Source organism: Gymnoscopelus microlampas, assembly GCF_963454915.1.
Source record: "Gymnoscopelus microlampas genome assembly, chromosome: 14".
NCBI lineage: Eukaryota > Metazoa > Chordata > Actinopteri > Myctophiformes > Myctophidae > Gymnoscopelus > Gymnoscopelus microlampas.
Window position 1 is genome coordinate 49,557,811 of NC_139951.1, and position 14,205 is coordinate 49,572,015.

The 14,205-nt window shown below is 39.9% G+C and overlaps 1 protein-coding gene across 1 annotated transcript in view; it reads right to left on the reverse strand.

Moving 5' to 3' along the window:
• The window catches only part of LOC311060283 (GTPase IMAP family member 8-like), a gene marked incomplete at both ends in the record, with an annotated part of 14,284 nt that extends 757 nt beyond the window's left edge, over positions 1-13,527 (reverse strand). Inside the window, 8 exons of the mRNA XM_084078419.1 lie at positions 1-56; positions 1,353-1,480; positions 4,030-4,230; positions 5,175-5,235; positions 7,482-7,961; positions 8,917-9,035; positions 10,165-10,848; positions 12,978-13,527. The exon at positions 1-56 is cut by the window's left edge and continues 54 nt beyond it. Of these exons, the coding sequence (XP_083934545.1) occupies positions 1-56; positions 1,353-1,480; positions 4,030-4,230; positions 5,175-5,235; positions 7,482-7,961; positions 8,917-9,035; positions 10,165-10,848; positions 12,978-13,527 (2,279 nt within the window). The remainder of the gene's footprint in view (positions 57-1,352; positions 1,481-4,029; positions 4,231-5,174; positions 5,236-7,481; positions 7,962-8,916; positions 9,036-10,164; positions 10,849-12,977) is intronic.
• Between the last annotated feature and the right edge of the window lie 678 nt (positions 13,528-14,205).

Genomic DNA, 14,205 nt, shown 5'->3' on the forward strand with positions numbered 1-14,205 from the left:
GTGCTGCAGAGCAGAAATGCCATGGCAGAGATACCGTTGTCATTCCTTTCATCTCCCTGTAACCAGAAGAAACATTTGGATGTGTTAGTTACATTACTCTGATTACATGTTGTTCATAGTTTGCCACCCTTTAATTTCCTATTTGATATGTTCAAATGTGTTTAACAGACAGACAAAATAAACCGTTTTGAAAGTCAACAGGTGTACGTGGAACAAGTAGACAAGTGCGCTGCTCTGAGTGCAAAATGTCCACCAGGCTGGATTTGTACGACAGACCGTGTAACTTTTCACGTTTGTGGCGCCCCTACGTTTTTCAAAAAATGTAGGTTCGGATTTAGAAGGCGTTTATTTCAGCATCAGGTCTAAAGGGTTCATGTGAAATTTGTGTTATTAGTCCATTTGAAATTTCAAAAACCTATAAAGTTGTGTTCTATGATTTTTATCATAGAACACATTTTTATTTTGTTTGCTTTAATCCCTGCATCATTCTGGCCCTCGCCCTCCTGATTGGCGCCTACAAAATCCTCAAAAACTCCTCAGTAAGAAGGTAAGTTGGCTCTCATGCATTGAAGGAGGCATGAGCTCGGCCCTGGCCTGAGTGGCCTCCCTAGGTTGGCAGACCTAGGGAGGTAGTGCCTAGGATTACATAGACAATTAGCACTGGGTGTAAAAAATGGGGTTACAAAATCGTGGGATAAAATTTTAGAATAAGGGGAGAAAAAAAAACTCCTCAGTATCCTCCATGTCGAAAGACATCACTTCTCATCTGTAGCTTGAACCATCTCATATCTGTTCATGTATGTATTGCAACATCCATCTTAAACAGAGCAGTTACATTGTTTTGCTCAGGGACACCTCGACACATTGTCGAACCTGGGACCTTCTGCTTCCCAGACGGGCTAAGATTTATAATTTATATATCTTAACTTGTTTGAATGTGTAAGAAGAGCTATCCGTTCTCTGTGTGTCTGTTCTTGCATGTTTACAGTAAGGTGCCCGTTTGTAAACTCTTTCAGACAACTTTGACTCCATCTTTTTTTATCTTTTGGGGGGCAGTGAACGCAGCAATGTTGGTCACTAGACATAGAATAAAATAGACAGTTGGGTAAGACTTGTGTTGTGAGTTAGGAGATACTGTACCCCCCCCCCCCCCCCCCAACATCACATCTACGGCTGTTGCATTCTAATTTACAGAGGCATAGACAATGGTGTTGAGTGGTGGAGGTTAATGCCTAATTCTACTAACCTCCAAACTTCTGACGTCACATCCCCAATACCTTCCTGTAATAACTTCATTATTTATAATTATTAAATGCAACATGATTTGAACATGAAACAAAATGGCGTCTCACCTTCTCAATATATCCCAGTCCCTCTGTATCCAGCAGCACCAGGGTGTGGTCAGCCTTTCTGGGGTGAGGTACACACCACATCCAGATGCCCTTTGTCTTGGGGTCGAGGGTGGATCCCAGAGGGAATCCTTGAGGATGGAATGAGACAATAACAAACCAAATTACATTAAAACATATTTCAACTAGACTATCCATATTGATTCTTCAAGTCTTTAAGGGCAATACCAATTTGATTCTTGTTCCGATACAAAATGTAGACATATATTTGTAGATGGAAAAAGCACATGACCAGCAATGTATCCAACTCATTCATCACCACCATAATTGATAATTAAACACTCTGAAACTCTGAAAACACATTGAGGACGAGCCATTAATTACTGGTTCTGGAGGTGCTAGCAATATGCTAATGTTACTCATGTTGATAGTGCTAGCAACGTTAGCATCTAGTCATCTAAAAATAATTGTCCCCATACATCTATGAACATCTATGAATGTGCAGTTTACTTAAAGGGTAATCAGGCTAAGCTAATTAGCTAATATTTTAATGACGTAACATTGGGAATGAGGTAAGCCAATGAAATTAATGTATTGATTTTTTTTATCAGATATTTATTAATAGCCTACTGTATATTCTGTCTGTCGGTCGGTCTCCCCTCGCTCGCACCAGCTTCCTTGCACTAAACCCAGGGAGTGACTTTACATGAAAATGTCTTTTATTTGTAAATATGTGTATATACAATATATATTCCCCCTCTAGTTAGAGCAACACTGTTCATGTGAAATAGTTTGTTTATGCTTATTTATTTAAATTAAAAATCACTATGGTCATTTTGCGCACTGGGTCTCCGAGCCTGTCCGAGGATGTCAGCGTGTGGCCGGGTTCAGAGCATCTCAAAGCGGGGACATGGCTCTTGCTGGCCGGGGAGAAATGGACATGTACACGCATCGCGGAACTGCCACAACGTGTCTCTAAACAAACGATTCATTATTTTATATTCATTTATCCTAATATCAACCTTGATTGGATTTATTTGGATTTTATTGATTTATTTTTGTATCGGATATTTATGTCCCCGCCCTTGTCAGTCAACAAACTTCAGCCCCTGTGAGCTACCTAGTGTACGTGTGTGCGTCTGTGTCACTTCTCTGGCTGGGGCTATGCTGCCGGGTTCGAGGGTTGGCTCGAACATGTATGGTTGTACACCAAAAGCTTCAGTTCTGTCAGCGTAGGCGAAGGTGGAGAAAAGTCCTCAACATAAGACACCAAGCTGTAGTGTCATCATGTAAATCCTCCATGTTGAATTTAGCGCTGTTGTGTGGGTTAGTTCAGTGGGTCTGGCTAGAGCTACAATAATGATTCAGTAGAGAGCTCTCAGACCACTGAGGACACAGAGCGGCTGTAGAGAGCTCTCAGAGCCCCATCGGAGAGACGGAGACACATGCAGCGTTCAACCCATTTTCATCATTTCACTAAATAAGCATAAACAAACTACCTCACATGAACAGTGTTGGTGTAACTAAGAGATTTGAAGGGGAATGTATATTTTATATACATAGATTTACAAATAAAAGTTGAAGTTGGATGACTGAGATGGGGGCGGGCACATAGGCCTACAGGTTTTGCCCTGTCTATAGTAATCAATTCTGAACAACTACGTGATCTATTTATTGGCTGAAATGAATAGTTTGTTTAGAAACACACCGTGGCAGTCCCGCAGTGCATGTATTATAATCTCTATGACCATTTCTCCCCGGTCAGCAAGAACCTCTGTGTCCCTGCTCTGACATGCCCTGTACCCGGCCAGAATCCATGCTCCTTCATGAATGATTAGGTGGTTTGAAAATGTGGTCAAAGGTTTTAGGACTTAACATACGTTTACAGGGTGTTGTTTGGTTAATTTAAACAGTATTTTCAAGACAAAATGTTTCAGCGTTGTCTATAATGGTGCTACTATAACTATGCAGTGTGTACTAGTAATAGTAAATTCAGGTTGTCAGGAAAATCCCTGCTTATCATTTAATCAATAATCGATCAATAAGGTGCATCAACTATCAATTGATTGAATTGATTATTTGCATCCCTACCATTAATTCAGAAATATAATGTTTGGCAGCTGAACTGAATCCAAGCCATTGCTTAGTTGCAAGAAGTATTGTAGCAACAACTCAAGCTTTAGGATATTGACTGATTTTGCAGATATGAAATCATTATTAGAAATAATAGCTGTCCCACTTTTATCTTCCATATAATATAGCATGTAATCACCCTACTATTGGGGAGCGAGACAAACAGGTGATAGCCTTAGTTTTGAGATTTGGAGCAACTGAGATGTGAAGTGGGGAGTCGTGGGGTTGGAACACATTTTTTTTTTTTTCCTATTCTATTTTCATGCTAGCATGGATGGGCTCCCCTCCCTTCCTCTCTTTCAGCTGGTACCATATTTTCTGTGTTTCTGTTTCCCTTCATTTACTTTTAGAAATGTGTCTGCATCCAGTTGTAAAGCATAGCACACTAAATATGTGCAATTATTAAACAAACTAACAATAAACAAAAGTAAAAACTCCTCTGGCTGCAAGCATTAGTAATGATCTGAAATAGGACGTTCTATTTTGTGGACTTTGGAACACATACTGTATCATGAGTGTTCATGTATCTTATAATGAAAATGCTCACCTGTGTTGGTCCCAGCCAGCCTGTTCATGAGGTAGGACTTTCCGGTTCCGTACATGCCCACTACTGACACCACAACCACTTTCTGCTCAATCTGTTGTAAAATCTTCTGGGCACTGGGAACCATACGCAGTCTCCCATCACTGTCACTCTCTATCAGACATACTGGCTCCTTCATGTTGCAGGCTGCCATGATGGTCAATGCTAGTGGAGAAAATAAAGAGAAGAAAACACAGAGGGACATGAGAATAATATGTACACTGCTACCTAAATGATTACGGTAATGCTTTCTTCTAAAAGGGGAGTCAAGTCACTGTATGTGTATAGCACATTTAAAGACAACTGGAGTTATTCCAAAGTGCTTTCCAATCAAGAAAGAAAACGGCATCAAGATCACAGTGCAGAGTCCAAGTGAAACCAAAAATTACAAAATCCTAAATCCTAACGTCTTTTGGGGCTTTGCTGTGCCAAGGTGGCACAACGTTATTATCCTTATCCTTACCTTGGCACAAACATTGTTCACAGGTCTGCCGAGACAATAGTCACAACAGAGGGCCCCGGAGGCCCCTGGGTGCTACATGCAATCTTCACCGAACGTGGCACAAACACTGTTCAGGGTTCTGCCATCAGACCACTGTAATTAACTTTTAATTCTGTTTTGTCTGCTTTTGCTAATGATTTTTCAGATGTTTGTGTTTATATGAGCTTGTAGATCTGCTATTTCTTTGAAAAATCGTGGAAATTGTGTTCAAATCTTTGGGTTACAGTCTATGGTTACTATCCAGTGTCCACGACGACACACGTGTGCGTGTGTGCATGTGTGAGCATGCACACACGCACACGCCAATTTCCCTGTAACATATACACACACACACACACACACACACACACACACACACACACACACACACACACACACACACACACACACACACACACACACACACACACACACACACACATACAGGCTGTGGTAGGAGATTATGTCCAAATAAAGAGACACTGAGTATTATAATACTTTAGTACAAAAGCTACTGTATGGTTGTACCTGTAAACAGACAACCCTGCGCATGCTAGCACGCACGCACGCACGCACGCACGCACACTATATGGATCATGTGCTTGATATTTCTATAGTAATGTTTCACCTGCTGTTGGGCTGCTGGTCTGAATCCCACTCTGCTGTTGGTTCCCCATACTGTAAACACCCTGAATGAACACAATTAAAACAATTAAAACAAAGGCATTAATGTAAACAACCTACACTCATCATAACCTTTAACCTTCATTTAAACTCAGATTACTAATGAGGGGCAGCCGAGGCAACAATACAATAAAAACACAGCAGAGTCACCAATAAATAACAGTCATTGTAAAGAGAGCATGAATCAGTAATGACAAGAAAATACTTTAAACACTCATTCCACTACATTCATTAACACAGAAAATATTTTAAACACTCATTCCACTACATTCATTAACACAGAAAATACTTTAAACACTCATTCCACTACATTCATTAACACAGAAAATACTTTAAACACTCATTCCACTACATTCATTAACACAGAAAATATTTTAAACACTCATTCCACTACATTCATTAATATAGAAAATACTTTAAACACTCATTCCACTACATTCATTAATATAGAAAATACTTTAAACACTCATTCCACTACATTCATTAACACAGAAAATACTTTAAACACTCATTCCACTACATTCATTAACACAGAAAATATTTTAAACACTCATTCCACTACATTCATTAACACAGAAAATATTTTAAACACTCATTCCACTACATTCATTAACACAGAAAATATTTTAAACACTCATTCCACTACATTCATTAATATAGAAAATACTTTAAACACTCATTCCACTACATTCATTAATATAGAAAATACTTTAAACACTCATTCCACTACATTCATTAACACAGAAAATACTTTAAACACTCATTCCAGACAGATGTAAAAGATTATCAGATAGCTTATGTGTTAAATTGCCATGCAACTGATTTAAATATAAGGAGAAAAAAGGCATTGTGGCGCCATCATCTGCTTGTTTTGGGAAGAGCCCTGTTTCTGGGAAATGCTAGTGTTTTGCAGAACATGTATTATTTTGAGAATCATTGTTAAGATCGGTTAATCATCAAACCATCAAACTAATCATCCACAACAAAAGCTATTTTAAGGTGCTGGTCAGTGCAAAAAGCAGCCATCAGAACTAATATTTTGTTATATAAGTGTACTTACTTTACTGTAGGTGGTGGGGGTGGTGGGGGGGGTGGTGGAGGTGGTGGAGGGGGTGGGGGTGGTGGGGGTGGAGGTGGTGGAGGGGGTGGTGGGGGTGGTGGAGGTGGTGGTGGAGTTGGTGGTGGAGGGGGGAGGATTTGGAGGGGTTACCTGTAAGACACAATATACTGGAACTATTATGTCTGACAACGTGTAATCCCATTACAAATGTATGTATTGTATGTAAAGAATTACTCAGATTGGCAGCAGCACAGATGATGATTATGTTCTGGCACATTTTAATAACATTGGTGACAACCCACAAGTCAGCCGAGGAGACACACACACACACACACACACACACACACACACACACACACACACACACACACACACACACACACACACACACACACACACACACACACACACACACAGTATATAACTAAATAGGGAAAAATAGGGAGCTCAGTGATTACATACAGTATTCTGGGATAAACTACAATAAATAACCTATGAGAGAGTGATATAAAAGTACTGTTATATAATGTGAAAACAGTGCTGCTATATGTAAGAATAGCAACGACTGGTGGCCAAACTGTGGTAAACTTCTGTTTGAAATCCACAGATTCAAACTGTGGATTTCAATAAAAAACATGTTTTTATAGAAATATAAATTGACTGTATGTGTTATTAAAATGTTTTCTGAAAGAAGAACAGTGTGTAAAGTCATATTCTCTTTGGCTATCAAAGGTGTAGCTTTTGTCCCAAAGGACTGTCCATTCTTAATGAACAGCTCCCTATGTAGCTTGACCTAATGAATAAATGTCAATAATATTTGAGCATAATAACTTCCTTAGAAAGTTCTGAGTAGATAATGCATTTGTGCTACTCTATATCTGAGATAGATGAGTGAGACAAACCCTCAGACAGGTCATTAGGTCGAGTGTCTGTGTCACTACAAACTACAACTTCCTCTCTCATCTCCTCTCTCTTCTTTCATTCTTCTTCTTTTCATTTATAAATCAATTCTTTTGTATTGATTTATTTTCATTCATTGATTGTATCTTTTCTTATCTCTCTACTCTTATGCTACAACATCTGAATTCCCCCACGGGGATTAATACTTTATCTTTATCATTCTTCAGCAGTAAATGTTTTCTTTCTTTTCAGTCTTTCAAACAGTGTCATGTGTCTCGTCTCATGTCCCACCTTGAAGTGTCCTCTGTTCCTCGTCACCATGTCTTCTGTTTTCTCCATCAGCTCTTTTACTTCTGAAATGTCATACTTGTAACCATGTAGAACATGGTACTTGTAGGCACATTTCTCCAGGATCCACCTCAGAGGTTCTCCTTCAGACTCTATGTACTCCTCAACACGTCTACCTCCCAGCCAGCATCCCCACATGAACAGAACCAGAGAGTGTCTCCAGACTCTGTCCCCCAGCAGCTCCATGTGTTTCTCCACTGATCTCCTGTCAGCTTCAGAGAAACTGGACCTGACATCAACAGTCACCAGGACAGCGTGGGGTCCAGGAGAACACAGAGTCACACCGTGTAGAAGGACGTCTTTGGTCTTCTGTGATGGAGGTGTAGTCGACCAGTCTGGACAGATCACCACACTCACATTTCTGTCAGCAACTCGTCTCTGTTGTCTGACACAATGTGTCAGTTTAGTCTGGGTTTTAAACTCCTGGAATATGAGGTTTAATGTATGTTAGTCATAAAATGCTAAACCTTCATCCTATTCTGTCCTCAATGAAGACTTCCCTCTCATCTTTTCCGGTAGGAAATTCAATCACCATTCCGGTAGGAGACACAAAGGAGACTCTTTGGGTCTCCTACCGGAACCACTGCCTACCGGTCCGCTGGTCATCACATTATTGTCTTAGGAATGAGACAAAAACTACAAAATATCCATGAATTCAAGTCTCCATGGTGTGAGTAATCTACAGAAAGAAAGTACTTTTGGGGTGAACTGTCCCTTTAAGCCCAAAGGGTCAAAACATGTTGCTATGAGACAGGTTGTGAGCTTGTAGATCTGCTATTTTCAAACAATGCAAGAATAAATGGGGGGGGGGGGGGGGGGTATGAAAAATGATTAACCCATTAAGACCGGGAACTTACCTGTGTCATTTTTATATACAAGCTCATAGCGCGGCACTCGGTGCCGCGCTATGAGCTTGTAGATCTGTGCAAATCTTTGTTTCTGGGGGATTCTACAAATATCTTATAAATCCTAACAGTTTTTTGAAAAAACGTACGTTGCTATAATCAGTGTGTTCAAACTTTTTCATGTCAAGGACCCCCAAAATGATATGTATTTGGCCGCGGACCGCCATCTCAAAGTATGTTGTTCCAGGGACCCCCCAGAAGCAAAGATTTGAGTTACAAATATTAGCTTAAAAAAATAATGAAATAAAAATATTTAAAGATTTGCTAAAATGTCCGCGATTAAAAAAAAAAGCAAGCCCGTAGCGGCTACGAGCTTGTAGATCTGCTATTTTTTAATGGCCAAAGAGTTTTTAATGGCCAAAAGTTAAACATTCCTGACAGCAGATACTTTCACATTAACATCAGAAAACATTTATATTTGATCTCTTCACTGTTTACTTCTTTCATTATAACATTCATATCATATTACTCACCTTGAATGAAGTTTCTGTAAACACACTGCCCTGCAGAATGAGATTTCCAGCTCTGTTCCTGTCCCACTGCTCTCCACCAACCAGCATCAATCTAACATCTGATAGACTCTGATGTTCTCCTGACACACACACACACACACACACACACACACACACACACACACACACACACACACACACACACACACACACACACACACACACACACACACACACACACACACACACACACACACACACAGTGGTGTAAAGCAGTCGTTCTCAAAGTAGGTTTCCAGTGGGACCCCCTGGAAACCCCTCAAGGACCCCTGTGGGTCCCCGGACCCCTCTTTGAGAACCAATGGTGTAAAGTAACTAAGTACATTTACTCAAGTGCTGTACTTACAGTAAGTACAATTTTGAGTTACTTTTACTTTACCTGAGTATTTCCATTTTTGATACTTCATACCTCTACTCATATTGTACTTTTACTCCACTACAATTATTTTACAGCTTTAGTTACTAGTTACTTTATTCAAAAATAGCTGATCTACAATCTCACAATGCGTCGTGATGAGACACGTTGTGCTGCTTATTTACATATTTAGGATTAGATTCAGAGATTGAGTTATATGAATTATTAATAATATTAATTAACATTGAGAATACAAATTGAAAATCTATATAATTGACAAATAGTTTACATAAATAATAATGAGCAGCTGCTTTACTGGTGTTCAGTTATGATGCTTCTTCTCTCAGTTCCTCTAATCTACATTAAGTTAGAATATTAGTTTTTTATTTATTGCCTCTTTTTGCACTTTACTGTACTTTTTAAAATAACTAAAATAACTTTACTCTACTTTTTAAAATAACTAAAATAACTTTACTGTACTTTTTAAAATAACTTTTAAAAATTATTGTTAATACATTTTAATATAGTGAAAATAGCCGATCTACAAGCTCACAATGCGTTGCATCGTGACACGTTGTGAGCTTGTAGATCTGATATTTGCACTACTTTTGTGCAAAACTGATGTACGATGAAGTATAGGGCATTCATTTACAAAAAAAACATAAAAATCTGAAACATGGAGAAACAAGGTTTCTACCCGACAACAACAATATTACAGGGCTATAGAAATCATGTCCTTCATCATCATCATCATCATCACCACAAGTGATGTATTATTCATATTATTGTTAATAATAATTTACCAGCTAGATTGGAAAGAGACAGACAGACAGACAGACAGACAGACAGATCACCTTTAGAGCTGGCTTTCAGAGTGGTCAGTTTCCTGGTCAGTGTCTGGACATGTTCCTCTATGTACCTCTTCCTCTTCTCACAAACATCTCCATCAGCTTCACAGTGTCCACCTCTGTTTCCTGACATCATCTCATCTATCTTCTGCAGCAGCTGTGTGACCTGAGTGTCATCTGTCTCCTCATTGTTGAAGACATGGTATCTGTTTCCACATTTGTCAACAAGCCAGCGGAGGTCTTCTCCTTCAGCCTCAATGTGCTCCTCAATGCTTCTGTCTCCCAGACGGTCTTCATAGGTGAACAGTACCATAGAGTGACTCCAGAGACTCTGTGACAGAAGTGTCATGTGTTCCTCTACTGCTACTCTCTGTGCTTTGGTGAATGCTCTATGAAGACGAACCGTCAGAAGAGCAGCATGTGGTCCAGGAGGACAGAGACACACACTGTTCTGGATCTCCAGTTTGAACATCTCTGAGGTGTCCTGTAGTGGACTGTTGTAGAACCAGCCTGGTGAGTCCACCACTGTCACCTGTCTCCCTGCTACTTCACCCTGTCTCACCTCACACTGCACTGACCTCTGACCTCCCTGATTAACTTTAAAACCACTTCCTGTCAGAATGGTGTTTCCAGCTGAACTCTTCCCAGAGTACTGCTCTCCCAACAACACAATCCTGAGGTCAGTCAGTCCTGTGAGAGAAAACAATGTTTACTTTCACTTTGTTTAACAACATTTTCAAGGTTTGTTTTAAATAGCGAATATAGCCGATCAACAAGCTCATATTGCTTCTCTACGTGACACATTGTGAGCTTGTAGATCTGCTGTTTTAGCCATTTGTCATATAACAAAATATATAGTTGCTGTAAATTAACGCCCTACTTCACCATACAAGAGTGTCACACAAAAGTAGTGAAAATAGCAGATCTACAATTTTATTCTAGGTGAAATGTTATTGTTTAAACATGATAACCCTGGTGTCCTTATACAAAAGACGTTCCCCATAAAAGTGAAAATAGTAGATCTATACAAGCTCACGACGTGTCGCATTGCGACGCGTCGTGAGCTTGTAGATCTGCTATTTTCACTATTTGGCATATGATGAAAGGGCTTCAACACATAAAACCTAGCATCCCTATTCTGTGGAAATAACTGATCTACAAGCTTGCATCGTGTCGCGTTGCACCGTGTTGTGAGGTTGTAGATCTGCTATTTTAACTCTATTTAAATGTTTTAAATATAATAATGAAAAATAAAGGCTTTTGGACGTACAGCAACGATATGTTTAAAACATTGTATCTTTGTTCCTCAACCACTAAACCACTTCAACACTATACTTAGTTGAGTGGAGTCCCCCAGGGGACTGTACTAGGCCTCCACCTGTTTTCACTCTACACTAAATGTATTAGCACAAAATAGCAGATCTACGACCTCACAACACGGTGCAATGCGACACGTTGTGAGCTTGTAGATCAGCTATTTCCCCAGAATAGGGATGCTAGGCTTCATGTGGTTAAGCCCTATATACTTCATCATCATAAAACAAATAGCGAAAATAGCACATCTATAGCTTATAGATCAGCTATTTTCACTATTTTGGGGATTATAATCCTTTTTTTATAGGGACACCCGGGTTAGCATGTTTAACTCATTAATATTGCCTGCCAGAGTTTTTTCAGATTTTTAGCTGTTGCCTGCCAGGGTTTTGCCATGTTTTTGGTACCTGTTCGCGTAGCCACAGATTTTTTTCCTCCAGTATGATTGATCCCCAGATGGTTTCTAATCACAGATGAGATTCAGGTGTGGTTTCACAAATGTCAACGAGGTCATTTTGACCTCGTTGACATGTTTGGTTGATGTTTCAATATAGCTCAAAAGCAGTAGTTTTAAACCAAAAAACAAAGTGAATTGTTTGTCCGTTTGAATTTTAACATTGAAGTGAATGGAGCAGCAAATCTTCGAACATTTTTAGCTCCTAATCTGTTCATAATTCGACAAGGGTTGAAATTATAAAAAAATGCAAAAAAAAAAAAAAAAATTTTTTTTTCCTTTTTTCCAAAGACGTATATATACGTCTTTGGCAGACAACAGCTGATAATTAAAAGACGTATATATACGTCTTTGGCAGCTAATGTGTTAAGACCTGAGGCCGATTCTACAAATGCCTTCTAAACCAGCAGTTCTCAAACTTTTTCATGTCAAGGACCCCTAATAATGATATGTATTTGGCTGTTGACCCCCAACTGAATTTGTTTTGTGCCAGAGACCCCCAGGAGAGAAGATTTGTGTTAAAGAATGTGTCAAACACGTTCAAGATTTTACAAAAAAAAAGAAGAATAGCAGATGTAAAAGCTCACAGCGCGGCACAAACCCTTTGACATACACTTGGCCGCGGACCCCCATCTGAAAATGTTTTGTGTACATATAAAATATAAATGTATATATTCAACTACATGCACACATTTTCAATATTTTTCAAAAATAGCAGATCTACAAGCTCATAGCGCGGCACTCGGTGCCGCGCTATGAGCTTGTAGATCTGCTATTTTTGAATAGCAAGCTAAGTGGTTAAAATGATTGTGACGCTATGTTAACTAATTTTGCTGGGGACCCCCCTGGTAACCCCCCCACTGGACCACTTGGTGGTCCCCGGACCACTGGTTGAGAACCACTGGCTTAAACAATAACATTTCACCAGCAAATACAATTAAAACAGAACACAATTTGTTTCTTTGTCAATACAATCTCCTCACATCAGAAAAATGCAATATAGGTTACAAAATGTGTTAATTGTCACTTAAACAAAGTAAACAAAACATACCAATGTGTTTTGTAGGTCCAGGTTTTGTCCTCCTTTGTTCTGCTCTTCTTCTGATGGTTCTCTCCTTCTCCTTCAGTTCCTCTGAGACGTGTTCTTCTGTCTCATAGTGACAACCATTACTAGTCACCATCTGATCTATCTTCTCCAGCAGCTCTGTGACCTGACTTCTATCTCCTCTGTCACTAATGTTAAGAACATGGAAGCGACCTTCACATTTCTCAGTGAGATATATTAAGTCAGAGTCAGATCTAATGAGATCAGTTCTCATGTTGTTTCTATCAGCTACAGTGAACACTATAATAGTGTGTTTCCACACTCTGTCACTGAGGAGAAATCTCATATGCTCCTCTGCTGACATCCCTGTTCCTACATATGTGTCGTCCAATCTGATCACTAGGATAAAGGCATGGGGTCCTAGAGGACACAGATTCACACTCTGTTGGATTTCTAACTGAGTCAGTTTAGGGGTCAGATCTAGGGGAAGAGTAGACCACCATCCTGGAGTGTCTACCACAGTGACCTGTCTGCCTGACACTTCCTCTTGTCTCATGACACTCTGACATGTTATTATGTTTGCTTTAAAAACATCTCTGCCCAGGATGATGTTTCCGACTGAACTCTTTCCACTGGGTCCTCCTCCATGTCTTCCCCCGATTAGAACAAGGTTGATGTTCTTCCCTGGATGGAAACAGTCAAATAATACTATTATTATTGCAACACACACACACACACACACACACACACACACACACACACACACACACACACACACACACACACACACACACACACACACACACACACACACACAGTGGTGTAAAGCAGTGGTTCTCAAACGTTTTGGTGCAGTGGGACCCCGTGGAGACCCCCGGACCCCACTATAAGAACCACTGGTGAAAAGTAACTAAGTACATTTACTCAAGTGCTGTACTTACAGTAAACTCTTGGGTTACTTTTATTTTCCCTGGGTATTTCCTTTTTTTTAATTTAAAGTAGCCAATTATTTTTTACCCTTTTTCTGCCCCATTTAGTCGTTATGCCAATTAATTCCTCTCCTCACACATCTCTGTGTTGTCACTGCTGTCTTATCCTACTGACTGACCTGCCAGTGAGGAGCCCCCACCAGGAGGACGTAGAGCCTTCGTCCTACTCTTCCCGCCCAACACTCCCCGCTGACAGATGCCCCCCCCCAGCCTGTAGGAATACGTGCAATGACCGATATCACCCT